At 43.2% G+C, this 27,925-nt stretch overlaps 2 protein-coding genes across 2 annotated transcripts in view; both read left to right on the forward strand.

The window, feature by feature from the left end:
• The first annotated feature begins 68 nt into the window (after positions 1 to 68).
• On the forward strand, positions 69 to 15,133 carry PATL2 (PAT1 homolog 2). The gene is made up of 15 exons (XM_087814455.1): positions 69 to 116; positions 5,260 to 5,586; positions 6,412 to 6,492; positions 7,261 to 7,403; positions 8,140 to 8,208; positions 8,427 to 8,568; positions 10,049 to 10,169; positions 10,269 to 10,366; positions 10,590 to 10,643; positions 10,746 to 10,879; positions 11,017 to 11,176; positions 11,674 to 11,814; positions 12,649 to 12,746; positions 13,304 to 13,453; positions 15,079 to 15,133. The coding sequence occupies exons 1-15, from the start codon at positions 69 to 71 to the stop codon at positions 15,131 to 15,133; spliced, it is 1,821 nt and encodes a 606-aa protein (XP_087670581.1).
• Positions 15,134 to 17,149: 2,016 nt separating this feature from the next.
• SPG11 (SPG11 vesicle trafficking associated, spatacsin) overlaps positions 17,150 to 27,925 on the forward strand; it is an 82,534-nt gene continuing 71,758 nt past the window's right edge. The window contains exons 1-6 of the mRNA XM_016211390.2: positions 17,150 to 17,400; positions 20,174 to 20,358; positions 21,357 to 21,581; positions 22,977 to 23,181; positions 27,085 to 27,222; positions 27,408 to 27,856. Of these exons, the coding sequence (XP_016066876.2) occupies positions 17,150 to 17,400; positions 20,174 to 20,358; positions 21,357 to 21,581; positions 22,977 to 23,181; positions 27,085 to 27,222; positions 27,408 to 27,856 (1,453 nt within the window). The remainder of the gene's footprint in view (positions 17,401 to 20,173; positions 20,359 to 21,356; positions 21,582 to 22,976; positions 23,182 to 27,084; positions 27,223 to 27,407; positions 27,857 to 27,925) is intronic.

A 27,925-nucleotide genomic window follows, 5' to 3' on the forward strand; every position in this document is an offset into this window, starting at 1 on the left:
ACTCAATGTGGCAAGTATAATGAGAAAAAGGTGTAAGGACCAGTGAGTACACATGAGAAGGGTGCCTCATGGAGCCTAGAAGGCAGGAGGGTGTCCGAGAAGGCTTCCTGGAGAAGGTAAAGCCTGAGCTGAGTTTACCCCCCTCCCCCACCATTTGAAGGTTTAGGCTATTAGAGTAAGGCAATTTAATAAAGCATCTGAAACCACCTTCCAATTAAAATAATGCTTCCTTTGCAAACTCATTTTGCTTGGGTGACAAAATGAATAGCATATTATCTGCTAAGATACATGTTTAATATCATTCAAAAGAAAGACAGAAAGAACTGGATCAGGAAGCAGCTTTAATCAACAATTGAATAAAATTCCCAGACCAACGGTGAAGAGATCCCCAGGGCAGAGAGAGGGCTCCACCAGAATCCCACTCTCCCCACACAGCTCAAAGCAGTTCACCATTTCTGAAGCCCAAGCTAGAAGGCAGGGAACTTGAAGACAGGAGGCTGGAGAGGCCATGAGGGTTAGATTTTAAAGGGCCTTATGCCTTCTGTCAAGAACAGGAGATGAAAACCACTGAGGTGCTTTCAGTTGGGAAGTCAGATCTGATAAAAGGACTTGGAAGCCATCAGCATGTAGGTGGTAGGTAAGCATAAGTGGGAGAGATTGCCCAGGAATAACAAGTTGCAGAAGATTTAACCTTTTGGGGGATTCTTGATTCCTTTGAGAATGTGATGAAAGTTCTGTCTCTCCAGAAAAATACACGTTAAAAATCACACAAACATATACACCAATTTCAGGGGACCTTGGATAAAGAATATTCCATGTAGACAGGCAAGAGAAGAGGCATGAGGAACAGGATATTTGAAGGATGACAAGAGGTTGAGGAGAGCAGGAAAGGGGCCAAAGAAAGATGACCCAAGAAGTACAGGGAGAACCAGGAGACTGACCTGTCAGGAAGCTGTGGGAGAAAAGAAACAGAGATCACCAGTGTCAAGGGCTGTGGACACTCCAACTAAGGTAAAGACTGAAACATGTCTTTTGCACTTACAGTTACAAAATTACTGGTAAATTGAGAATAGTTCCTGAGGAATGATGGGTAATGGTAGTTTCAGGTGTTTGGGTTTTTTTTTAGTCCAAGAAGTGTTCAGTGGTGGCACCTGGGCAAAAGAAGTGAGAGTAGGGGATTTATTGTGATGGTGTGTTTACAGAGTATTAACTTAAGGTTGAAAAATTATCAGTTGTCCACACAAAGGATTGAGGGGCTTGTGAGATGATGTCAGTCTGTCCCCTGGTGCCCCCATTAACACGGAGTCAAAAGCCAGGGAGTTGAGGAAATGATGTGAGCTGAGGAAATGGGGAAGTTCCATTTGTTGGGTAGAAGAGAGATAAGGGGCAGTTAAAATAAGAAACAAAAACAAGAAAGGGATTTTGTTTGTACAAATGAACACATGGGGTGTGGCTCAGTAGTTGAATGTTGACCTAGGATCCAGGAGATCTCGGTTCGATTCCCGGTCAGGGCACATGTACGATTGCAGGCTCCATCCCCAGTGGGGGGCATCATCATTGATATTTCTCTCTCTCTCCCTCTCCCTTCCTCACTCTGAAATGGATATAGATATATTTTTAAAAAACCCACACATCCTGATATTTCTATGCTATGCTATAAGAAGAAGAAAGGAGGAAAAACAGAGAGACCGAAGACACAGAGGACAGAAGCATGACTGAAGTGGCTGGAGGGCATAGGATCCAGAAAAAGAGGTTGGACTAGAAGAGGTAGCCCTGGAACAGTGAGGTGGGAGGCCTGTGCCTGCACGCCTATAGACTTCTTCCAACTATAAACTGAAGTAGATCAGCCCACATGGCCTCTGTTTTCTGCATAATGTAAGAGGCGAGGTGACTGCTGAGAATAGAGAGATGGGAGTCATGCTGTGGACTTGAAGACAATGATTATGTTTTAGAGCCGTTGATGATTGAGGGATGGAGAGGTTGCTGAACAGGACAAAGAAAAGGACAGTGATGGAGATGGTGTCAGTCAGGATCCTGATAGGAAACAAATAGCACATTCGAGTGGAGTAACCGAGGAGAGTTTTGTGATTGGCATTTTTGCCAAAGAGGGAGCAGGATTATAGGAAATTCATAAAGGATAGCGAATCACCCCTGGAGCCAGCAAGAGTGGGGAGCCTTTGCCACGACTAGGCCTCAAGAGGCAAGAAGAGAGCAGATACAGATCTCAGAGAAAGGGGATATAATTTAGGAGAGGGCTGCCCCACTGGAGCCCATATGGCATAGGTGTTGAAATTATCTGCCTACCAAGCAGCTTTCTCTGTCCCCAGGTTTTGGTAATGGCTCCATCCTCTGGTCCTTGCCCGAAAGTGGTAACCAGCAACTATTACCAATCCCAGGGTACTGTACTATCCCTTATAATGGCGCTATATTTTTCTACACCTTTATAAATATCCCTTTATTAAATTCTACTCAAATTATCCAATTTGAGTGAACTATCTACTTCCTGCAGAATCCCTGAGTTATGTATGTTGTTGTTTTTTTAAAGACTAATAAAATAGACAATCTAGAAAGAAGAAAAAAGAGGGGATAATACATAAATAGTGTTAGGAATAAAAAGGGGGGACAAAGTACAGATTTTAAGCATCGATTTTAAAAGTACTCTTATACTGTGAACAACCTTATGCCAATAACTTTGAACTTATAAGAAATGGACATTATTTCTAGAAGATTATGTAATTTAACAACACAACCCCAAGAAGAAGCTGAAAGCTGGAATAGATCTGCAGTCATTAAAGAAACTGAAACTATGTGTTAAAAATCTCCCCATACAAGTAGGACAGGCCTTTGGTGTTTTAGTCAACAAATTTAAATGCTTCTTTATCTTTGATCCAACAATCCTGTTCACCTCTCTGTACTTTTCTTATTCTTCTGGAAGCTCTTAGAGGCCCTGGGTGGCACCTGCTTAGTCATTGCTGTACCCCAAGCCCAGCACAGGCTCGGCTTAAATTTAGCACAGTTAATCTATAGCAGGAGGTTAGAAAATCGAAGGGACTAGTAGACACGTAACACTTCAGGCAAAGGAAGGGGACTTCCACAAAAGCCACTAGGTCTCAAGTGAAATTTCAAAACAGCCAAGGCAAAGCTGTAATCTTGAAGACTAAGCCCCATTTCACCTGTTTGGTACCAGTTAATACAAGAAGTCCCTTCAGAACGCAAACCTGCATGCAGCAAGTGGCTCTCCCTCAGACGTGGTTGCAGTAACAGCCTAATAACTCCCTTCTGGAGCACCAAAATTCACCATTTGGCCCTTCTGTTAATAATACCAAAGTGAACTCCTAGGAAGCTCATGAGAAACAGCTGAGTAACATTACCAAAAAGGCCTGAACCCAAGTCAGATATCTGAAAAGGTTTTCGGTAACTTTCAAGCGACTTAAAATTTCCCCTCATTCATATAGTTCTGACCTACAGCAAAACTTTTCAAACAAATATTTTTATTTAAAGGCATCAAGAATCATAGTCCTATCACCAGGATGTTGAGCCCTAGCTGGCCTTTTCGACGTAGAGAAATTGGCTTTGTTTTTACTGTCATTCAGAAGTCCTGCAAAGTCATGAGGGGTTTAGCCGAACACAGGATGTGGGCACAGAACCCAGATCACTCGGGGGTGAGATGAGGCTCAGGTGGGTCTTAGGTTATGCCTACCTGTAGTATTAATACACTTGTTTTTATTTTATTTTCCTTTTACTCCTCAGTTTCTGAACGAGTTTTCCATTAGAGCAGCCAAGAAGATGCAAGATCGTCTGTGTAACTCATGTAAAAGTGTTTTTACCTTGAAGATCTGGCTTCTAAATTCACAGGGGCCCCTCATCAGTTAGAGCTGGGTAGCAGACTTAAGTTCACGAGGACGAGGTGAGGGACTTCAAGCATCATCAGGTGGACCACAGGGATCCACAAGTGTCCTGAAGCACTGAGAACTTGGTTGCTAGGTAATCTCCCCAGGATCCACCAATTTTCCTATTCAATTTTGATGGAGCAAAACTAGGGATTGAAGGGATATAACCTCACAAAATTACTATGAAGGGTGTGGAAAACAAGGATTCTCTTAAATATCTGCTCCCAAATATTGACCCCAATAAACTCTACTCAAACCTTGAATGGTTAAAAATGCAGTTTATTTCTCTTGCCCTTCCCAGAGTGTGGCTTTTTTAATCATAAGATTATGTTCTCATATTTAGATCAAGATGCAGTGGTTGGGGGATGCTGGCCCTTTAACGGGAGAGTAGGGGAGGGGCTGGGACTCTTAAAGCCAAGGGCAGCAAGCGGGCAAGGGCCCAGGCTGCCATGGCTAAAGTAAGCTGAAAGGACAGCAACAGTCAGGGGGTGGGTCTCAGCCACAAGGCAGCTGTGAGGGCCCCTCCCTGTGTGGGAGGGCTTCTCCAACTGGTAGCCCTGTCCCTCCCTTCTGTCCCTTCCAAGACAGCTGTCTAGAGCTGGGCTGTTGAGGTCAGAGGGGGGGGTTGGGGGCAGTCCTGCTCCTTGAGATCCTGGGCCAGTACTCCCCTGCCAACCTTGCTGGGGGATGACCATGCTTTAGGGTGCCATGCCATTTTTACTGAGGAGGAGGATGCCTCTGGGTTTCTTCCGTGTCCCAGGTTTACCTACCAGAGGCTGACAGTGCTCTCTCGCCCATGGAAACAGCTGGGGAGGAAATCCGTAGGCCTGCAAAGATGAAATGTCTTGAAGGTATCACTAAATGAGCCATAGTAGCTGGATAAAAAGCCCGGGGGTGCGGAGACTTGCTGTTTGGTTCAGTGGATGGACGTGCACTTGCTTGTCCAGAATCGTTGGGAATGATTCCAAACTTTTCTCTTTGCTAGATTTATCAAGCTGGGTGATTGAAATCACTTTTCTGGGCCCCCTTTTTCTCACTTTCATAGTGAAATCATAACAGGCTTGGATGATTGTTGTGGGAGTTAATTGAACATATACATGTAAAGTATCTGGCACACAATAGGGTTAAATTGCCTTGAGTCGAGGCAGCTGGAACTTGGTTGATTTAAGAGGCATAAAAAGGGCTGTTAGGTGGAGGAGAGCAGGTGGAGAAGCCTGTGATGGTACCTAATGAGGCAACTGAAGAGGGGGTGTAGAAAGTGAAGGAGTCTGGCACCTGCCAGGTTCTGTTTTCTCTAGTGGAGGACAGGTAGGGATCCCCTGGGGTATCAAGCATCACCAGGTGGCGATGAGTTTAACTCTTAAAATAGGAGGCATTGTCTGAAGGTGGTGCTGGAGACAGCCCAAGAGCAGAAGTACTACTGAGAAGCAGCCTCCCTAGACTAGACTCCTCACACCTGAGCCCCCCCCCATCTACTTCTTCAGGCCCCCACTCAAACCAAGACCCAGGCAAATCCTGTGGCCCCTTGGCCCCTGAGGAGGAGCTGGTGTCTGCCTCCCAACCAGAGGAGGAAGAAAGTGAGGAGGGAGAAGAGGATCTGGATCCTGATCTAGCCCGGGACCTGGAGGAGGAAGCAGGTGAAGAGGAGGAAGATCTTGGGGATCCAGCTGTCATCAGTGCTGTCCATAACACCCAGGTACCATGGCAGGAGAGGCTGGAGGGACAGTCGTCCTGAATTGTCTGTGGCTCACAGATTGTGGCTAAACATCCTCTCCTCTTCCCCACCCCTTTCTAAGATGGTTCTGGTTAACACTATTTCAGGGTTGAACCTGAGTAGGGATGCTCTTCTTTCTTCCCTCTTTCCTCCTGTCACCCACTTAGTTTCAGATGCTGTCTTCACCTTAAAAACCAGGTCCTAGCCCTGGCCGGTGTGGCTCAGTTGGTTGGGTGTCATCCTGTACACTGAAAGGTAGCCAGTTCGATTCCTGGTCAGGGCACATGCCCTGGTTTTGGGCTCGATCCCGGGTAGGGGTCGTGCAAGGAGGCAGGCAGCTGAGTGATGATTCTCTCCCATCAATGTTTCTTTCTCTCTCTCTCCCCCATTTCCTCTCTCTCTAAAAATCAATATATATATAAACTAGGTCCTATCAGGGTTGTGCATCACGCATAGGTGCTGGCCTTGCTCCTGGTGCTGAAGATGAGTCATCTTCGACCCTGGCCCCTGTGTCCCATTCCTTATATTCATTCCCTTGGATTCCCACACCAATGGAGAGAGACAAGGATTCCCATGTAGAATGAAGTGACTTTAACCTACTCCTTGAGATACCAGTCTTGCTTCCCCTCAGCGAAGGAGAGGGACCCTGGGCCAGTTGACTTTGATTATGAGGGAGGGCTAGGCTGCCACTGTCCTGGGGACTGGAAATGGTTGGCCCTTGCTGCCCCACACCCCATGAACTCAGCTGAATTTAGAAGACACCACAGAGGCTCATTTGAGTCTGGGTTTTCTTCCCTCCCATTCCAGAGAGGTCTTCCCAGCTCTCCTGGAATCAAGGCCTCCAGCCTGCTGGGGATATCACCTGCCTCCTTGCACTTTCTATGGCAGGTGAGTCATTCTAGTCTCTATAGTGTGAGAAAGTGACTGGGTGCTGATAAGGAGCATGCTGAGTGTCCCTTATTTCCATTATGTTCAGTCTGCTCTTGACCTTGCTCTGGAAATGAAGCACCCAAAGTGAGGTGTAGGTATGGGAGGTGGGAGATATCAGTCATGTAGGGAATCTTGGTGAATGGCAGAGGTGGTACTGGGACAACTGGCCATTCATTTGAGAAAGGACAAACTAGATCCCTGCTTCCACTTCCCTGCATTTCAGCAGGTAAGCAGCACTGAGCTTAGGGCTAGAAAGAGCATTTGTCCTTCAATTAACTGCATAATGAGGACATGGTAAGGGATGGAGGAAATGCAGGAAATACTGCAGGGAGAAGAGAAGGAAACAGCAGTTCTGAGGAGGGCTTCAGGTGAGTCAGAAAAGAGACAGCTAAGCATTGCCCCAGTGGCTGAAGCCACGAGAGCTCGAGAGACTATCACAGACAGAAGAGGAAGAGGCGTTGGCTCACTGGACAGTAGGAAAAGCACATGCCCCCACACTGTCAGGGACTGGAGACTGCTCCCTAGGAGGTGACAAACCCTGTTGGAAACAAGGACAGGACCCACAGTCTGGTGACCTCACAGCTGGCTTGAAGTTCCCCAAAGACAGCAAAATGTTCTTGAGGGAGAAGGCAGGTGAGAATGTAGAGGCAGGAAAGGCACGTAGCAGCAAGAGCAGCATTCTGTTGGTGGAGATGTCCTTCTCCCAGGCCTCTTAATTCTTCTTAGACCCTGGACTACTTGTCGCCAGTTCCTTTCCGGCCTCCCCTTCCCAGCACCAGCTCTCCAGTGCGGCACTTTGGACCTCGACTGCTCCCACCAGACCCATCTGTCTTCTGCAGCCCACCAACCTCATGGTCCCCTAGGTTCAGGTACTGGTTCAGGGTGCCAGGCACCCCAGCATCCACAACAGTCTGAGCTCTTCTCTGGAGGCCTCAGGAGGTAGTGGCTGAGGAGGGTGGGGCCACTCTACCAGCTACCACAGAAAAACACTTATAGAAACTTAATAAGGAACATCTGAGGTAGAGTCCAACCCATTCTACCTCACAAATGAGGAAATGGAGGCCCAGGGAGACTAAAAGAATTTACTTGAGGAACTGAGATTGACTCAACTCCCGACAACCAGGCTAAGTGTTTTCTACTGTGTTAAGACTTCCTGCAGCCAAGTTGCAGAAAATTATATCTTAGAGGGGAATGTGAGCCCTGTTGAGCTAGGATTACACTGTTTCATGTGGCTGACTTTGGGAAGGCACATAAACAGAGTTCTCTTAGCCTGGCTGGGAGTGGCTCAGTGGTTGAGCATTGACCTAGGATCCAGGAGATTGCAGTTCAATTCCCAGTCAGGGCACATGCCTGGGTTGCAGGCATGATCCCCAGTAGGGGGTGTGCAGGAGGCTGCAGATCGATGACGACTCTCCCATTGATGTTTCTATTTCTTTCTCTCCCTCTCCCTTCCTTTCTCTGAAATCAACAAAGATATAATAAAAAATAAATAAGTAAAAAGAGTTCCCTTAGATGTCCAGCTGAGGTTAAGTTAAATGAGTAGAGGGGGTAGGGACCTGAGACCTTGCGTTCAGCCAGCCCAAGTTTCTTCCTAAGCCTTCCCAGTCGTCTGACCCAGCTCCACCCTCAGCACCAACGGATCCTGCAGCTGCAGCAGCACAGTCGAACACCAAGGTAAAACCTAGACCAGGAGCGGGGTTGAGGGCAGCTCATGTGCATGCTGGGTATTTCCCCAAAGCCCCTGCACAATTAGGACTCCTACAGTGCTGCCCACCTCTGCACTCTCTCCTGCTGTCCTTCCCAGACAGCTCCACTCCCTGCTCACCTCACCTTGGGAAGTTCTCTGTGGCAGGGATGGGTGTGTCTAAAGGGATACTCCTCCTGGCTTAAAGGCCCCCAGCCAAGAAGCCCTGGTCTCAGCAGCCAGACCCCTATGCTAACCTCATGACCCGAAAAGAGAAGGACTGGGTGATAAAAGTGCAGATGGTTCAGCTGCAGAGTGAGAAGCCCTGTCTGGATGACTATTACTACCAGGTGAGCCCCACATGCTCTTCCCAGCCTTTGACCCTGGGGTCAAAAGGGCCTGGACTCCATGGGCCCTCTCAGTCAGATCCTCTCTTCAGCTCATAGGGGCCATATTTCTGCCCTGCCCTGCCCTGCCCTGCCCTTTTTAATTCTCACCCAAGGATATTTTTTCAGAGAGAGTGGAAGGGGAAGAGAGAGAGAGAGAGAGAGATGGAGAAAGAAACATCGATTGGTTGCCCCCACTGGGGGCAGGGATGGAACCTGCAACCCAGGTACATGCCCTTCTGGAATCAAACGCAGGGCCCTTCAGTCTGAGGCCTGGCACTCTAACTATCGAGCCAAACCAACCAGGGCAGGGGCCACATTTCTAAAGCTGACATTCCAGCCCTATTCATTCCTCTATTCTCCCACACTTCAGCTAAATGGGGTTATTTTCAATTCCCCAAACATACTCAGAGGTTTTTGTCTCCATCCTTTGCCAAGAATTTCCCCTATTCAGCCTGAAAATATGGGCTTTTCCACCTTTGTACACTTTTGTGAGTCTTTAGAAATGCCTTGTTAGAAACATTCATCTACTTACCTTTACCTGTTTAGATAAAAAACACAGGGATCTAAGAAATAGTGGGATTTGATTTGTTGAATTGAACAAATGATCGCAGACATTTTGACTCATTTCCTTCCTATCGCCCCTTTATTTATGGGACAAATCTTTGTTTATGGGTTTTGGGGTTGTCAAAGCTTTGTTTCACTTTCTCCTCAACCTCCATCAGCCCTCTACTGAGGTTCCCACCTTAATCTCCTTCCTATTTAGTTTTTTCCTTTTTTCCACCCTGCTTCAAAACTCTCCTTTCTGTCAGGATCACTGAAAGCGAAATTGTTTTATACTCTGGCCTTTTTGGTACTGCTCCTAAATGAAGGAGCTTTATTCAAATCCTTGTTTGGCTCGCAGTCGATGATTTTATTTTAGCTTAGGATTTTACAGATTTCTTTAAGGTAATATTAGAGCTGCTGACCACATCCTCAGAAGTATAGAACTGGCCTAGAGGTTAGTTGATAACAGTGCTATCTCTGCACTTTGAGCTACTGATGGTCTTCATGCCACCAGGTAACTGTGACATTAGAAAGCACAGGTAGAATCACAAAATCAAAACGGGGAGGTGGCAGATATGTGATGTGCAGTGTATAACTTGGGTACAAGGACTGCAGGAAAGTTGCAGATGCTGGGACAGGTTCCCTTTCAGGCTCTACACTTTTCTCTCTGCCCTTCTATCAGACTGGTAGTGGTACCTAGCTCTTGAACTCCTTCATATGGGGATCCCCGGACAGGTAGCATGAGGCCCAGGGTGTTTAAGATATTTTAGAATGATTGCCAATAGGGCCTAAAGTGCCAGGAACACTTCTGGAAAGGGTGTGCTGAGAAGTTGCACTTGAGAACCTTAATTCTAAGTTCAGAAGGTGAGTATACATTTTACATTTCATGGACTCTCAGAAATATTATCAGAAACTAGAGAAGGAGGAGGCAGATGAAGAGCTGCTGGGGCGAAGGAGCAAAGCTGGGTCCCTCAAGCTGGTAACGCCTTACATTCAGAAGGTAGAGGCTTACGAGTCAGGTAGGACCAGGGTTGACCTGCTGGGTTGGGCTGACCACCTGGGTGGACAGAGGGTGGAAAGGGGAGGGAACTATGCCTGACCTGACTCCTTTCGTGCAGTGGTTCGAATCGAGGGTTCCCTGGGCCAGGTAGCCATGTCGACGTGTTTTAGCCCTCGCAGAGCTATTGATGCTGTACCCCATGGAACTCCAGAGCTGGTAGGAGTGTTATCTTCCCAGAACCTTTTCCCTCCTCCCTGTTTTGGAGAAAGATCTTAAGCATCCTCATGCTTGAGTTCAGACTGTGACCTAAGAGTAAGGAAGAAGTGGAAGAAGCGTGATCAGGCTTTGTGTTAGCCTTTCCAGCCCAATTTCTATCTCACCCGAGGCCTGGGCTGCTGCTGTGGAGGCGTGACTGATGGCTGGGGCCCCTTTCTTCCAGGAGACAGGAGCTGCAAGCAGTCAGAGGCTTCAGGTGTTGTCCTGGATTGAGAAGGTGAGATCAGCTCCTTAGAGATGAGTTCCTAACTTATCCTCAAAAATGAGATAGTGCTCAAATTGTCCTTTTCTTCCTCTTTTCCCACCCTTGAATTCCCAGATGTTTCTTCAGTTACTACAGATAGAGGAGGGCCAGAACAATCGGCCTGCATATCCCTTCTACTCTGAGCAGCAGAGAAATCAGGTTGAGAAGCTCTTCCAGGCCTTAAAGACCCAGGAGCAGAATAATCTGGAGTGAGTGTGGGAGGGTCACAGCTCCACCCAGGAAGGGGAAGATTAGCAAAGACCTTGGCTTTGCTTGAGCTTCTCCTTTCTGGCATGTAGCTCTCTCCAATACGTACAGCCCTGAAAAGATTCTCCCTCACTCGTAGGGAGGCAGCAGATGGCTTCCTGCAGGTGCTCTCTGTGAGGAAGGGGAAAGCCCTAGTGGCCCGGCTGCTCCCCTTCCTGCCCCGGGATCTGGCTGTTAGCCTTCTTCTGGCTATCACCCACCACCTGCCACTCCTGGTCAAGAGGGACGCAGCTGACCAGGTACCGTGGTATTAAGTGGAGAAGAGGATTGTTTCGTGGATGAGTTGGGGATCTTTTCTCTTCCTCCAGTCCCCACCCCCAGAGATGCCAGAGAAGGTGCTGGGTAGTGAGGGGTGTCAACCCTGCCACCCTCAGGTGAGGGAGTTACAGAATAAACTATAGGAACAGCTGATCATCTTTGAGTGTAATGAACTAAACAAAACACACAGGCCTTGGTTGCACAGGTGTGAGTGTGCTGTGGAAGGTAAGAAAATAAGGGTTCCCTGACAAGTATTGAGCCCTATGTCTATACTTTTCTTAGGGACGGCATCCCAGAACAAGTAGGTGTTGAAGGACCAGTGTTGGGGATGGAGAGACATAAGTGGTGGTAGGTCTGGTAAATAACCTGACCAAGTAGGTGATAAAGGCAAGTCAGCAAGAAGAAGGATGGAAGGCAAGGTAGGAGGAAGTGAAGTTGTAGTGGAGTCTGAGAGATGCACTCGCTGACCTTCTTGCAGGTCCTACAAATGTTGTTCAAGCCTCTGGGCAAATATATTAGTCACTTGACCTTCCATGAACTTCTCCAAGGACTTCAGGGACTAATGGTGCTTCCACCTGGCTCCTCAGAGCGGCCAGTCACTGTGGTGCTTCAGAATCAGGTAACATATCTGGGAGGCTTTTGTCTTTCCATAGATGGTCTCCAGGTGGTATCACTGGCAAGGAATAAATGGTCTCATCTCCACAATCTCTTCATCTCTCCAGCTTATCCTCTGCAGTGCTTATCAACTTCTAGTGAGCATTAGGATCACCTGGAGAGCTTACCGAACACCAGTTCCTTGGGCCCACTGCCAGAGCTCATTTAGTAGAGCCGGGTGGGGTCAATGCATCTGCTTTTCTAACAAGCTCTCTGGTGCTGGTGTGGACCTCTAGAGCAGAGGTCACCAAAGTTTTTTTTGTTTCCCTTTTAATTAAAAAAAATTCTGAACCACATCATCCATGTGTGTTTATATGTCATTTATATGTAACACTATACTAATATTAGGTACATAATAAATACAAAATAGAACATTTTAGAAGATGAAAGTCTAGATAATGAAGTTCTGATATCTTCTAATATACCAGTGGATTGTCTTATGAACTCATCTCCGAAGATCTTTGCCTAAAGCAGTGCTTCTTAAAGTGGGGTCTACAGACTACCTTCATCAGATTCCTGGGTCCATTCCTGATCTACAGACTCTGAATCCTGGAGACAGAACTCATGAGTGCGCATTTTGTCAGCTCCCTAGAAGGATCTTTAGGAAAATTCAGAGCAGTGATTCCCTTGGAAAGGTCTGAGAGTTCTTTGGGCAGTCAGTGTAAAATCTAACAGTTTTATGGGTGTTGGACTCCATTTGTATATGTAAACTTGCCCTGTAGTTGGGAAGACAGAGCCAGGGAAGCACTGAACGCCGAGGGTGAATCCATTTTTCTCTGGATAATTTTATCACTTGCAGTTTGGAATATCTTTGCTCTATGCTCTGCTGAGTCATGGGGCACAGCTGGTATCCCTGGATCCGTCCCTGGAGGAATCCAACAGTGACCATACAGCTTGGTAAGATCATAATGGCCTGTATGTATTTCAGTACCTCTGGGATGTGTAGGCTGGGCCAGATATTTCCTGGGTGGTGTATTCAAGCATCAGGGAAGAAGCTGGTCAAAGGGAAAATTAGCAGAGTTGTAGCTGCTCTGCCCGCGCCCCCCCCCCCCCCCATTGTCCCTAGAGTGTTATTTTCCATGGGAGGCAGTGTAATATAGTAATAAAGGGGACAAACTTTAGAGTGAAACAGATCTGGGTTTGAATTTTGCCTCCATCACTTATTAGCACTATAACTTTTGGGCATGTTACTTACCTTCTCTTAGCCTCTTTCCTCATTTATAGACTAGGGATTTAGGGATGATAGTACTAACCCTTAGAGTTCTAAAGATTAAGAGAGAGGATGTGTAAAGCACTAAGCAGTGCCCTGGCCTATGTCAAGTGTACAAATGTTCTCGCTTACACGCAGAGAGGGTGACAGTGGTGATAAAAGATAAGGATTTTGGCCTTGAGTCAAAGTAAATTCCTGCATAAATACAAATACTTGGACTTATTTCCTCCTCTCTGCCCTCCAGGACAGACATAGTGATTCTGATCGCCTGGGAGATAGCTCAGATGCCTACAGCCTCTCTGGCAGAACCCCTAACCTTCCCCAGCAACCTTCTTCCCCTGTTCTGTCGCCACGTGGACAAACACCTGGTACAGCAGCTAGAGGCTACGATGAAGTAAGTTACGGCAGAAACAAGCCAAGGCTTGATCCCGGGCCTGGTGTGGGAGGCAACCAATCGATGTGTGTCTCTCACATCTCTCATTGCTTTCTCTTTTCTTTTTCTTTTTCCTCCTTCCCTCCCTCCCTCCCTTCCCCCTCTCCCTCTCCTCCCCTTCCCTTCTCTCTCTCTCTCTCTCCCCCCCTCCCAGCCTCCCTCCCTCCTTCTCCTACCCTTCTACTCTCTGAAAAGCAATGGAAAGAATATCCTGGGGTGAAGATTAAAAAGTAATAATAATAGGGTCCTCAAGTTAGGGCCCTATGGCCTGTTTCTTCAGACAAACCATTTAATTGATTCTCAGGTGCTTTGGTCATTTATCATTGCTATTTGAGGACAAGACTTGAGAAACAGCTGTTCACTCAAGAAATATTTGAGGGACAACTATTCCAAAATATAAACACAAACAACATGGAGGTCATATCTTTCCTCAGAATTTACAATCTGCTGGAAAGAGTCAGCTATTAAATCACACTAATACTTTAGAAAGTGGAATTGTTTGTAGTTAACATCTGTTCTCTTTGTAGGCTTGCCTGGGTCTGCTGATCTCATTGTTCTGGAATATGTACATGTGGGAAAAGTAATCATCGCACACTAGCTGTATGGGCTCTATCTGCAGGGATCCAAGAGTCTTAAGACATTTCTAATGCCTTGATAAGACATATTGGAGGACCCCGCCCAAAACATTTTATGCTGTCTTCAAAAACCTGAATGATGGCCTAAAAAGGGATGGCATAATAAGGTATAAGTAAAGAGATAATATAACGATGTGTTGAAACTTGTAAGTTAGGAGTTGTAATAAAAGCCATTTGCTTATGTATGAATGCTCTAAGAATGTCATTAATATAAGGGATAAGGCTGTGTTATGTCTAACAAAAGTATGACCTTGGAAATTGCTTCAATGTTGCTATTTTTTTTATAAAGAGAAAGTAACCCTGGCTGAGCTAAGAGAGTTGAATATAAATCTCTCTCCTGGGATATGAAATGTTTGGTTTAACTTTACAAACAAGGTTATGCATTCCTCAGGTTCAGCAAACACTGGAGTGCCTTTTATGAACCACGCACCATTTTAGGTGTCAGGGTAACAGTGGTGAGCAAGGAAAAGGCCTTGCTCTTCTTCTGACACTTACATTCTGTTTGGACAGGAACTAATGCAGAACGAACATCATGTGGTGATAAATACCACCACGGTGAAAACGAAACTGGGTAATGAGTAATTAGAGTAGAATGATCCAGGAAGTCTGTTAATGGGGGTTATATTTAAGCAGAAATGAAACACATTTCATGTAGAGGCACTACTGAGCACAAAGCCCCCAAAGTGAGAATGAACTTGGTGTGTTTCAGGAAAAGAGAGTGTGGCTGAAGTACAGATAAGTGGGGAGGGTGATGAGGTTGGAGAGAGGTAGGTAGGGTATATAGATCTCTAAGCCATGATCTTTAAAAATTTGGAATTTCAACTGCGACGAAGTTAGAATTTTAAACAGGAAAGTAACGTGATATTTCATTTTTAGAAGATCACTCTGACTGCGAAATTGTTAGGGAACTATAGAAAGCGTAGGAAAATGTTCAGAGTTTTTTTCCAACAGCTCGGGCAAGAACTTAAGAGCAGTGGTGACAGAGAAACGAAGAGATTTGGAATAAATCTTGAAAGTAGGTAAGAGTTGACAGACATTGCTGATGGGCTAGATAAGTGCGGTAGTTAAGAGTCAAGGATGAGTCCAGCCTGGTGTGGCTCAGTGGTTAAGCACTGACCTAGGATCCAGGAGATTGCAGTTCAATTCTCAGTCAGGGCCCATGCCTGGGTTGCAGGCTTAATACCTGGTTGGGGGGGTACAGGAGGCAGCTGATCAATGATGACTCTCTTATCATTGGTGTTTTTATTTCTCCCTTCCTCCCTCTGAAATCAATAGATATATTTTTTAAAAAGTCAAGGATGACTCCCAGGTGGAGTGAATGGTGGGTACTCCATAGTGAAATGGGGAAAATGGGTTTGTGAAGGGTTAATCAAATTTACATAGCAAGTAGGTCGTTAAACAGCAGTCTGAAGTTGAAGGAAATGGTCAGGGATAAAGACACAAAAGTGGAAGTTACCAGCATATAGATGTTATTTAGATAGGAAGCAATTATTCTAAGAAAGGCTGACTGAGGAGTTATCAGTGAAATAGGTAGAAAACTAGGGCAGTGGTGTTACCAAACTTGAAAAGAAGTACTTTAATAAGGGAGTGAGGAATGATAGGTGATGGCTGGTTGTGACTATGGAGATCATTAATTTCAAGGGACAGTTTTGGTGGAGATGGCAGACTGATTAGAGGGTTGAGGTGAGGAGAGAGGGAATTTTTCTGACTACAAGAGTCAACCTAGAATTTTCTAAAAGGGAAACAAAAATTTGGCAGTAGGTAGCCATTGGTGTAGAATAAGGGAAGTCATCTTTTTAAAGAATTACATGTGTTTCAGAACAGAAAGAATTTGTCCACCCAGCGCTAGAATTGCAGTGGAGAAATACTGGCTATTTTATTGATGAATGGCATTATCCAGGAGAATGGGAAGCTAATGCTCAAAAGCTGGAATTCCTCGGTGGCTGGTAGGTTACAGATTACACAGGGCAACTGACGGGTCAGATATGAAGTAAGGGTAATGAATTACTTATTCAGATCTGGAGAACAGCTCTGAAATCTTTTTCAGACTCCCTCTGGTCTCATGGAAAATAGCCAGGGGGTTGTTCCACTTTAGAGTTCAAAAACTGAAACATAACTTCGGCCATGATGTTATCTTTAGCTTGCGAGAGGTCTGGCCAGTATGAGTTAGTCGGGTCCAGGGCTATCTTCTGACCCAGGTTGCTGATTATTCAGGAGGAAAGGCCTAGGAGAGAGGATTTCTAGAGCCAAGATTTAAAACTAAATTTAATCAAAGTCATAAGGACCATCGGTTCCACATATTACAGCATGTCTGCATGACAACAAAGCATCCCAATAAAGGAAAAAGCAATGCAGGACAAAAAGGATTTTACAGACTCAAAGCCCTAGAACAAGAGGATTGGAATCAAAGGAAAAGGAGGAGCTAATCTTTGGTAGCCCTGTGCCCCATTTGATTGTGGAAAAGAATGTGTTTATAAGAAAGGCACTGCGGTCTATTAGGGCCCTTTCCAAAATGCCTACTCGACACTTCTCACCCCTCTGCTCCTCCCTCTGCTTACCATCTTGGATCATACTTCCCTGAGAAGTGCAGTAATGACAAGGGACCTGCACCACCTTCAACCTTTACCCAGTTTCCCTGACACTCAGGTCAACTCCCTCTTTACATCACCCCAGCGCTGTAGACAAATAGAATAGCACAGTAAGAGAAGCCAAGAGAAGAGGCAGGGACCGGGTTCCGACAGCTTGGTGGCAGCTAGATTAAGGCGGCAAAACGTAAGGCCACGGAGTGAGCTAGCTTTTACAGCCTGCCTTAGGCCGCTCTAGCAGGCCCTCCATATTTTAGGATTGTTAAAGCAGGTTTAAGGCAAGCTTTGCAGGCGTGGTTGGGGACTGCCTCCCTACGGAAGGATTGTGATCTGCAAACACAGCTGATCTGTAGCAGCTGGAGTCACGAGGCAGCCGGCGGGTCGGCTCCGCTGCGCATGCCCAGGACGCAAAACCCCCACAAACTGCCGGGCTAAAGATGGCGGCGAAGGGGTCTGGAAGTGCTGCCGTCGGCGGCAACGACAGCGCTAAAACCGTGGAGCGGGTTCTACCTATGTTGTTGGCGCCGGTCCCCCCTGAGGCAACGGGGCGTCTGGGAACCCGGGCGCAGATGCACAGAGAGCAGGAGGTTTTGGGGAGCCTGACCGCTGCAGGCAGCCTTCACGTGCTTTCCTTGGCGCCGGGCGGCCGGGGCGGGGGTGGCTGCTCCTTCGATGGCCCCTTTCGGCAGTAAGTGCTGCGGGAGGGCTGGGCTGCGCGGGGGGAGCCCGGAGCCGTAGCTCGGCCGGCCCTACCGCCCCCCTGCTGGCTTGGAGGTAGCGGGAGAGGGGTGACGGCCGCGGGAAGCGCCTCGGAGGCGAGCGCGCCCGGTCTCCTCTCCGGGCCTGTCCGCTTTAGCGCGTTTCCGGGCCCTCGGTTCCGGGTGGGCGGGGCGGCTGCCGCTCCTCTGCCAACCGCGGCGAACCTGGGACGAGTCCCCGCTTGGCCGCTGGTTCTTTTTTTCATCCAGCGAAGTTCGATTAATCGTCATTGTGCCGCGCACCTTGCGCGCTTTCTTTTTTCAGTTAAGTCCGTTAAAGATACCAGGTGGGCATCCTGTTACCCGGATACCTTTTTCTCGCCGCTGCAACAGCGAGTTCCTTCACCAGCGGGCTTTCCCCCAGTTCCTCAAGGACAGAGAGCCTAGTTCGTCCACACATGTATTCACTCAACGAATATTTATTAGGCGCTTACTGTTCCCTAGGAGCAATGCCTAAAACGTTGAAGAAGACAGTTCTTACCTGTGAGGCTTGCATGACTTAGGAATGCAGGGGGAAACCCCATAATTACAATAATGTATTACTTTCCACTTTTGTAACTCTCGGTCCAGGACTTCGTTTTTACATCATTAAGTTTGGCAGTGCCCTCTGAGTCTTTGGGCTCTTTTTATAATAGAAAACGTTTTGGACTCCTTACCTTGGAATCTCCAGGTGGTGTAACAGTGTCTGACAGAGATGCGTTTATTAAGTGAGCGAAGGCTTTCATCTGTTCTGAGTGTGCCTTCTTTATTCCTGACCTCTAGTTGCTAGGAAGGAAGTTTATTGAGCAGTATTACCTACCCTATGAACAGAGCTTTGTAAAGACAGAGATGAGGCGGAGTGAAAAGCAGAATGCTTTAGGTGTTTGAGAACATTAGATAAGACGTACACACACAAATTAACGGGGCATTCATAAGCTGCTGCATGAAATTAGTAGAGGGGGGCATGGATCAAGAAAAGCTTTTTTATTTGAATTGAATTGAATTTTAATTCAATTAAAATACGTCATAGGGTAAAAATAAGGACAAGTTTATAGTATTCAGGGTTTACAGCCTATTTTTCTCAAAGTATAGATAGTCCTTTTATATTGTTGAAATCACTGTACATTCTATATTTTGTAGTCATAGAAAATTTTGTCTTTCCATATGTTAATATAGTACATATGGTAATGATGTTAATTGTGTCACAGTGTTCTGCCTTTTAAATGTATTTTAGTTTGTTGCACATTTTTCCTATTCAACATTTATATTATTAGGGAGGCAGAATGAGAGAGATATCTTTTTAACCGACTGCCTTCTAGTAGCATGAAGTCTTATGCACTGTGTGTGTTCCCCGAAATTTGTATGTTGAAACTCTAACCACTCTTGTGACTGTATTTGGAGATTGAGCCCTTAAGGAGGTAATTAAGGTTAAATGAAGTTATAATGGGTTCTAATTCTGTAGCACTGGTTTCCTAATAAGAAGAGGGAGAGACCCCAGAGATCTCTCTCTCCAAGCACACAGAGTAAAAGCCATATGAGGACACACAACAAAGTGGCCATATGCAAGCCAGAAAGAGCTGCTTCATCAGAAACCACTCAGCTGGCACCTTGATCCTGGACTTGTAGCCTCCAGAACTGTGAGAAATAAATATCTGTTGTTTAAGCCAAAAAATTTTTTATATAGTTTTCCAAATTTTCAGTGTAATCAGTCAGGAATTTGGCGTTAATAAAAAAAAAAAAAATCAGTCTTGGTATAAGGATAGAAATATGTGTTCATCTTTTTCTTTAATAAGGACGTAATAGCACTAAGTCCAATTTTTCTAGGTATAAAACTTACTACTTCTGTAGAAAAAAGCTTTTTTAAAAAGATGAAACTTTATCAGTGTGGTAGCCATCTCATTCCATTGCATTGTTTTCAGAATTGGGGCCCTTTAATTTTTTAAATTTAATTTGATTATTTAACTTGAAGCTATAGCATCATTAGTTTATTTCCATCCTTGCTAGCCAGGGTTGGTATGTTGACATTACACTGCTTTAAAAATTCTGTAACTGTGCTGTCCAGCATGGTAGCCATTAGCTACATATGACTTAAAAATTTAAATTCATTTCCTCAGTTATATTACTCACATTTCAAGTGTTCAGTAGCCATATGTGGCTGTTGGCTACTGTATTGAACAGAGCTGATATATAGAACACTTCCATCTTCCAAAAGAGTTCTGTTGGACAGAGCTATTCTATAATACCATTTTGGAGTCTTAAGGTCTATTAATATAAATAATCTTTTTTAAAGTTATTGGAAGCATTTAAGTTAGCAAAACTTATTGTGAACGATTAACAAATAATAAATAACATAAATAACATACATACTTAGTTATTGAAACCTACCCCCCATTGTGACAATTCTTTTAAATATATCATTAGTCAGGATTTAGGATGAAGAAATAAAAGCAGCCATCATTTCTTGCCCCATTACCCCTTTTCACCACCCACTTCTGTATTCTTGTGTTGGTGTGAAGGGACTGGGGGGGAAGAAGTAGGAAGGGGAAGAGGGAAGAAGTGGGAAATCCTAAAGCAGTTTACTTTCTCTTAAATTGGATGTAGAATTAATGCTACCAGCTGAACTAAAGAACTGTTCTCTACTAATTCTGCCCTTCCAATCTCACCATTGTGGGTAAATATTATCGTAGATATAGAATATAAAAATTATCTAAACTCTTTCCTTAGCTTTGTGTGGGAGGATTCTCATAACAGCAGCACACCAACGGACAAGCCCAGACTGCTCGTTCTTAGTGAAAATTATGAACTGCTCATCTATGAATTTGATTTGAAAGATGGAAGATGTGATGGAACCATTTTGTATAACTATAGTGAGGAAACTTTGCAAAAACTCATTGAAGATCAAAATATCAGTAAGTTTTGACAGGTGGTCTTTCAGCATGTTGAAATCTGTGACATTACTATGTAATTTTGTATATTTCAGAAAAGGTTCTTATATAGGTGAAACCAGGGTGGGAGATCTGCCTTGTCCAGTACTAGCCACTAGCCACTAGCCACTTGGGGTTCTTGAGCACTTGAAATGTGCTTAACATGAATTAAGATGTCCTTTAAGTGTCAAATACATACCAGATTTTGGAGACTTAGTACGAAAAAAAGTAAAATATCTCATTATTAGGTTTTTGTATTAATTATATGTTGAAATATTTTGGATATAATGAGGTAAGTAATATATATTAAAATTAGTTTCACCTGTTTTTTTTTCAATGCAGCTACTAGTAAAAGATTTAAAGTTACATGTGGCTTGCATTTGTGGCGGACAATGTATTTCTATTGGATAGTGCTGGTCTAGACTGGTTACAGACCTGTTTTCTATATCTCATTCTGAGGGCTGCAGGGAGCAGAAATCAAGGCACTTGGGCTTCTATTTTTAAGGCAGTAGCATATTTGCCACCCTTGATTTTATTTTATTTATTTATTTTTAATTTTTTATTATTTTTTTATTATTTTTGTTTAAAATGTTACAGATGTCCCTTTTTCTTCCCAATGACCCATTCCACCCCTTCCATTGCCACCCTTGATTTTAAGGTTCCTTCTTTTTCATTAAAAAAAAAAAAGTCTGTGATTGCTCCTGTGGGGTCCCACGGGTAAGTAGGCATTTTGAATCTTCTTCTGGTGTGCTGTCAGACTGGCCATAACAGAAGGAACAGAGACTTTGTAGACCATCTTCATTCATCCCCTTACCTACCATCCAGTAACTATTTAGGTTGGTGTGAATAATAACTGCCTAGACTTGGACTGAGTTTAGTGCTGTTTCTTTTTTGTTTTACCTGTTTGTGTTATGTTTACAAAATCAGATGTACCCATTGTAGCATTGTGACCGAGTTTGAAATAATATTCTTTTGTTTCATAGGCATTTCCTTATTATCTTTGAGAATTTTGTCATTTCACAATAACACATCATTATTGTTCATCAACAAGTGTATCATCCTGCACATCATGTTTCCTGAAAGAGATGCTGAGATCAGAGTACTCAACTCTTTCACATTACCCTTGCCTGCACAGGCAGTGGACAGTATTATTGACACGCAGCTCTGCAGAGGAATTCTTTTTGTTTTGAGTAGTTTAGGCTGGATCTGTATCCTTGGTGGTAAAAATGTTGATATGCAGGGGAGGAGAATACCTAGAAAGATGAACCTTTTTACGCTTTTAGTTTTAAGGAACTGGGGTGTAGGTCTATGGTTACTTTTTCAGTAAAACTTTTCAGGGAAAAAGATCTTTATAAACTTAAAATAACTATATTGATTCATATTCCATTCAGATATTTTTCCAGTGTATACACGTTTTTTTATAGTCATAATCATATTGTCCATCTTATTTGTGTTCTTTTTAAATTGTGTATACTCTGCATTATCCACTTATTCGAATATGCTTCTTAAATATCTGTTATGAGCTTGTTCCAGGAGAGATTTAGATGACTGCTTATGATATGATATATCCATCTAAACGCGAATGATGATTCCATCATATTAGTAAATCATGGTTTGCTTGACCACTTTTATTAATTTTTGGAAAATATTACGGTTTTTTGAAATCTCTAGCAGATCCATAGGTCATCAGCAAAATTACTCTTAAGGCTTGAAAAATGACCCATTATGTGATTTTGGAACTTTCATTTTGAATTAAAGGAATAGTTTTTTAATTTTATTCTAGATATATTGGCCTATATTAAAACTTCTTTTGTAAAAATGTCAAATTATTAGATTAACCTCATTTTTGTTGCCAGGTTATAGAACTCTGCTATGCAACATAGCACTAGGTATATGTGGCTTTTGAACACTTGAAATTGGCTAGCATGACTGAGGAACTAAATTCTTAATTGTATTTAATTACTTTAGAGTTAAAAGCTGATGCTTGGTTCAGCTGTTAGAGAACTTTTAAGTATGTTTGGAACAATTCCGATGTTCCAAAGTTCCCAATGTAAATTTTATGAAGTCTAAATACAGATCAGGTATTTTCAGTGAAAACTTAGTGTCCAAATTGAGATATGCTATAAGTGTAAAATACCAGATTTCTAACACTTATATGAAAAAAAAGGATGTAAAATATCTCAATTTTTTTTACTGATTACTTGTTGAGATGATATTTTGGATATGTTGAGTTAAGTAAACTATATTATTAACATTAGGTTCGCAGATTTCTTTTTTTAAAAAAGGCTACTAGAAAATTTACAATGGCAAATGTGGTTCACCTTATATTTCTCTTGGACAGCACTGTTGTAGAACACTAGTGGAAAATATTACCAATGTCTCAGGGCATGGCACAGAGTGTGTAATTCAGCAAGTATTGTCGAATGACCTCTCTATCAGGTTGTTTATTGGGCCACCAACTTCAAAGTCATCTGGCGCCTGTGATGGGGGCAGCCTCAATGTTCTTCTGTTATTGTACCTACAAGATTGGTGCTCTGTCTGTTCTGTGGTTTGAATGGTTAGGCATACTTAAGACTGGCATTTTCTTTAACTCTAACTCAAAGACATTTTTGACACTGTGGATGGTACACATGTAGCTCATGTGGATTTAGCACTTCACCGAGAAGACATGATGTTTAATGAGCAGCAACAGGAGCCAGCCAAGATTTCATCCTTTACTTCGCTGAAAGTGTCTCAAGACCTAGATGTTGTTGTGATTGTCAGCTCCTCCAACTCTGCAATTGCTCTTAACTTAAATTTGTACTTCAGGTATGTGGATTACTGCAGTCACTAATTTGAGGTAAAGAATATGGGCCAGAAGAGGTTAAAAGTGTATTTGTTAGCTTTTCCTTAATAGTAGTTTTCTTCCTCTATTCAGTTAGGTCACGTTCTAGCTACTACATATTGAGGTGGTTATTGTATAATAATGTGTGCAAACGACCACTAGCTACCTTTTTATTTCTGAATGTATATCAAAATTTTTATTTTTATTTATATATGTTATTATATATGGCTTATGTCATTATATAAGTGAAAAAGTAATCAAGCACAATTTTAAAAGCCCTTGGCTGTTATATACATCGTCTACTCACCTCTTGCCTCACATTAGAGTAAATGGGATTTACCTGTGTTAGAATTCTTTTGTGGCTCAGCATCCTGGCTTCCTTGGGGATTACTTATCTCTTAAAGGAGTTTGACAAGGTACAGTAAGCTAACTTTCTCCAGCTGAAGATTTCCTCAGGTGTTTCCCTTGGAGAGGCCACATTTTGGGCTGTCTAAATATATTACTAAAAACTGAGTGCTTATTTGTGTTGTTTTTTTATTTAGATAGTATTCTAGTTGCTTCTGAATTTAAAAATGTTTGAGAGGGGGGTGTGTGTGTGCATGCGTGCTTGCACACACACAGTAGCCTATGTATTGCAACTTGGTTATCTAAAAGTCAGCCAGTCCACATTTAGAACCATTAGGATTTTTGGTCCTAGCTTAATATGAATGAGATAAACAAATCCTTGTAAGTGGAGTGCACTTTGATGGGTTTTATTGCTTATTGGATCACAAAAAATGATAGATTAATTTTTATATACCTATCAGAACTTCTCATCACTGTGATTTTTTTGGTTTTTTAAAAAAATATATCTGAGCAGGGATGATTAGCATATTCCCAGAGTGTGTGCTTGTTTATCACTAGGCCATTTTTACTGACATACCTGCATGTGTAGTTACCTCCTGATCATCAGTAAAAATTGACAGTTGAGGAGGGAGGAAAGCCTACTCAGCCATTCTGATCCTCTAGTGTAGAGTTCTATTCCTCTGGCAGCACTCCAAGAGAACTCTGAAGAGGACACCAGGGACATTCCTTTGAACAAATTTCATTGAACTCAGCCATGTAACATCAGCCAAAGAAGAGCTACTGTTTGTTCTGTTTGCTATAGTAATTTAGGGATCTGTTTTTTCCAGCTAAATGAGTGATCTCTGTTTTATTAATTATTTACATAAATGCTCTTTAATTAGTATAACTTCTGTGAAGTTTACTGCATGTTTTATAAGTGTGCTCTAAAGTCTGAAAGTGTTTGTGTCTTGCCTGCCTCATGGCTCTAGCTCAAAGATAGGGAACCTTCTTTCTGCCAAGGGCCATTTGGATATTTATAACATCATTCATGGGCCATACAAAATTATCAACTTAAAAATTAGCTATGAAAAAAGCTCCTAGATTTATTGAATTTCAAGTCTCAGTTGCCTTGGCAGGGCCAGACCGAGGGTTGGACATTCCTCGCCCCTGCTCTAGCTCTTCTTTCCCCTGATACAGAATGTCAGCCCCTCCTTTTTATTTAATCAAGTCCTGTTCATCCTTTGATATCCACCTCTTTCATGAAGACTTTCCTTACTATTATCCCTTCCTCTTGTAATTTTATACTCATAATTTTCCTCTTTGAGCTTCTGTAGCACTTCTGCTTTGAACTACCATCTAGCACTTATATAGTCTTGTATTATTTCCCTAATTTTTTCATGCTTCAGTAGAGCTTGGAAGTTCCTTGAGAACCCAAACTCATAGTTTGTTCTCTCAGTGACTTTTTTCCAGTTTACGTTAGCTGTCCACTCTCATAGTCATACCCTGGGCTTTGTCATTATTGGAAACTGCTCCTACCTCAAGTCTCTGTTCTATACATCTCATTCATTGACCACAACTTCCCAAATTTTCCAGCTTGCTTACTCAAGTACTCCCACTTCACCTGTCATCTGACCTTATTGGAATTTCCAATTTGTTTACCTTCCACTCTCCAGCCCCCTCCTATCTTCACTTCCCTCTCTTTTCAGCAGAAGCCCTGGGACCTAGTATTTCAGTCATTTTTTTGCATGTACCCTAAGCTCCTGCCCTATGGTAGCACTTGATCTGACAATTTTTTTTTACTCTGCCTTCATAGTCCCTGCACCCAAGCTACTAAGCACTTGTGTGAAAATCACAAAGAAAAGTTGATAACATTGTAAGTTTGCATTCACAACCTTCAACTGATCTCTCAATATTACCTGAAAAATTTTACAATGATTTTTTTTTTTGTGAGCCCATTTTTTACAACAATGCTTTTAAGCTTCCATTTTCTTCAAACTTCTATTCATCTCTTTATTACCAGCTCTTTTTGGGTGACTTTGCCTCCTGTTTTATAAAGGAGTAGATTTCATTAAATGTCTCGCATTAAATTACAAACCTAATTTCCTTCACCTGTCTCCTCTGTCTCCCCTCCTGTTACAGTGGAGGGGTTTCCCACCTCCTGTGAGAGCCATCCCTCTGTATGCTCGGGATCTCGCCTCTTCCCTCCTCAGGGGCTGTTTTCATTTCTTCCCTTTTCTCTGTTTCCAACCGCTCAGGTATTGTATCCTCACCCAGTTCATCACCAGGTCCTGGCCATTCTGTCATCATAAATGTCTCTCAAATTTGTCCACTTAACTCCTCTGTCATCACTCTGATCCGTGCCACTGTCATCACTTACCTGAACTAGCTTAACAGCCTTGAAATTGGTCTCCCCATGTCTCTTCTTACCCCCTCAAATCCATCCTCTGTAGAGTAATCCTAGTGATGTTAAAATCTGGTAAGCGGGATAGCCAGGTATTAACACCTGGGGACAGACTATATATACCTTCTCCATGTATCATCTTTTTCTCTGTCACTCTGCCATCTATAACTTATTTTCCTCATCTCCTTGACAAATCCTTGTCAACATACTACCTTCAAATTGTTAAAGGGTTAATAGTTAATAATTTAAGTGCTTGGGGTTTAAATGCCTTCCTTTCTCACCCAAGCTACTCTTTTGCATCTGATCATATCACTTCTCTGCTTAAAACCCTTCTTTAGCTTCCTTTTCCCCTTCCCAAGATATAAACTAAAAGTCCTTAATAAGCCAAAAAGCTCTGCACCATCTGTCCTGCCATCCTCTCCAGCCTCATCTCACACCACCTTGCTGCTTGTTCACTGTGCTTTAGTCACCCTAGCCTTCTTTGTGGTTCTCAAACATGACAGCCTTCTTTCTGCATCTCCTCTGCCACACTCCTACTTTGTCTTCCTAGTTTTTAAGCCTTTCCCTGTCTTAGCCTGAATCTTTGTGGTGGTATTATAGTGAATGCTTAAAAACCTTTATGATCACATTGACCTGGTTCAAATCTGACTCCAGTGATTCTCTGAGCCTTAGTTTCCATATCTATAAAATGGGAGTATATTTATTTCTTAGGGTTGTTGAAAGGCTTAGATAAGATAATTTATGTAAAGTTCTGTTGGTATTTTTTTATCACATCTGCAATATAGTAACAATAAATGCTCTTATATGTTTATAAAGCTAACTGCTCTTAAGGGTCATATTCCTTTTAAAAAATCAGATATAGTTGACATATAACATATTAGTTTCAGGTGTACAGCATAATGACTCTATATATAGTGAAATGATCACCATAGTAAACCTAGTTAACATCCATCACCATACATAGTTACAAATGGGTTAAACTCTTAAGGCTGACTTTATGATTCTGCTGTAAGTAATGGAGATAAGAAGGAGTCCTTTTCAGGGAAACAGGACTGTACTGTCCCTTCTCTGTGACAGCCCCCCAATTTTTAGCTGAAACAATAGTAACACAGATTTGGATTTGATCATCATTTTTGACCGTGCCTATTATTTTAAAATGTAGGCAACACCCAGGACACCTATTTTGTGAAAAAACTTTAGAAGACATTCCTATTGAAGGCCCTAAGGGGATAGACGAAGACGATCCTGTGAATTCTGACTACAACATGAAACTGACCAAGTTTTCCTTCCAAGTTGATAGGTACAAAAACCCTTTTTGGATTTACTTTATTATTTTCATGTTTGTCATGCTTACTGCATACCTTTTCACTAAAGTTCTTTACAGAGACAGACAATTTTTTTGAAAAAGTGCATCTCATTCCTTGTTTACTGTTTTACTTAGTGCGTTTCACTTGTAACAGTTGTGAGTTCTACCCTGTCTTCCAGGTCTTGGAAAGCCCAGCTGTTATTACTGAATGAAACAATAAAGAGCTCCACACTGGAGGTTTCCCACTGTGCTCCATGGTTCCAGGATATTTTCCATTTGGAGTGCCCTGAATCTAATAATCACTGTACCAGTGTGCCAGGTTGGGCCTTCATTCCACAGGACATAATGCACAGTCAGTATAAATTTCCACAGAAAGACCATGCCAAGACCAGTAATCCAGGAAGAGCATGGAAAAGAATGCACATCAGTGAACAAGAGGAACCCATTGAGCTTAGCTGTGTGTCTGTGACAGGATTCACTGCCCTCTTTGCTTGGACAGTGGAAAGGACGGGCTGTACCATTGTCCTTTGGGATTTGGAGACCGAGGGCATGCAGTACTTTTCCCTTGGCAAAAAGTGTATTCCTATAGACAGCAGTGGAGACCAGCAACTGTGTCTTGTTTTGACAGGTGAGAATGTTTTGTATCAGGTTGTCTGTTGCTGAGAAGATGTGTTTTCTCTTAATGTATTTTACTTCT

The sequence above is a fragment of the Miniopterus natalensis genome, chromosome 1 (genome assembly GCF_054644295.1).
Source record: "Miniopterus natalensis isolate mMinNat1 chromosome 1, mMinNat1.hap1, whole genome shotgun sequence".
In the NCBI taxonomy this organism is placed as follows: domain Eukaryota; kingdom Metazoa; phylum Chordata; class Mammalia; order Chiroptera; family Miniopteridae; genus Miniopterus; species Miniopterus natalensis.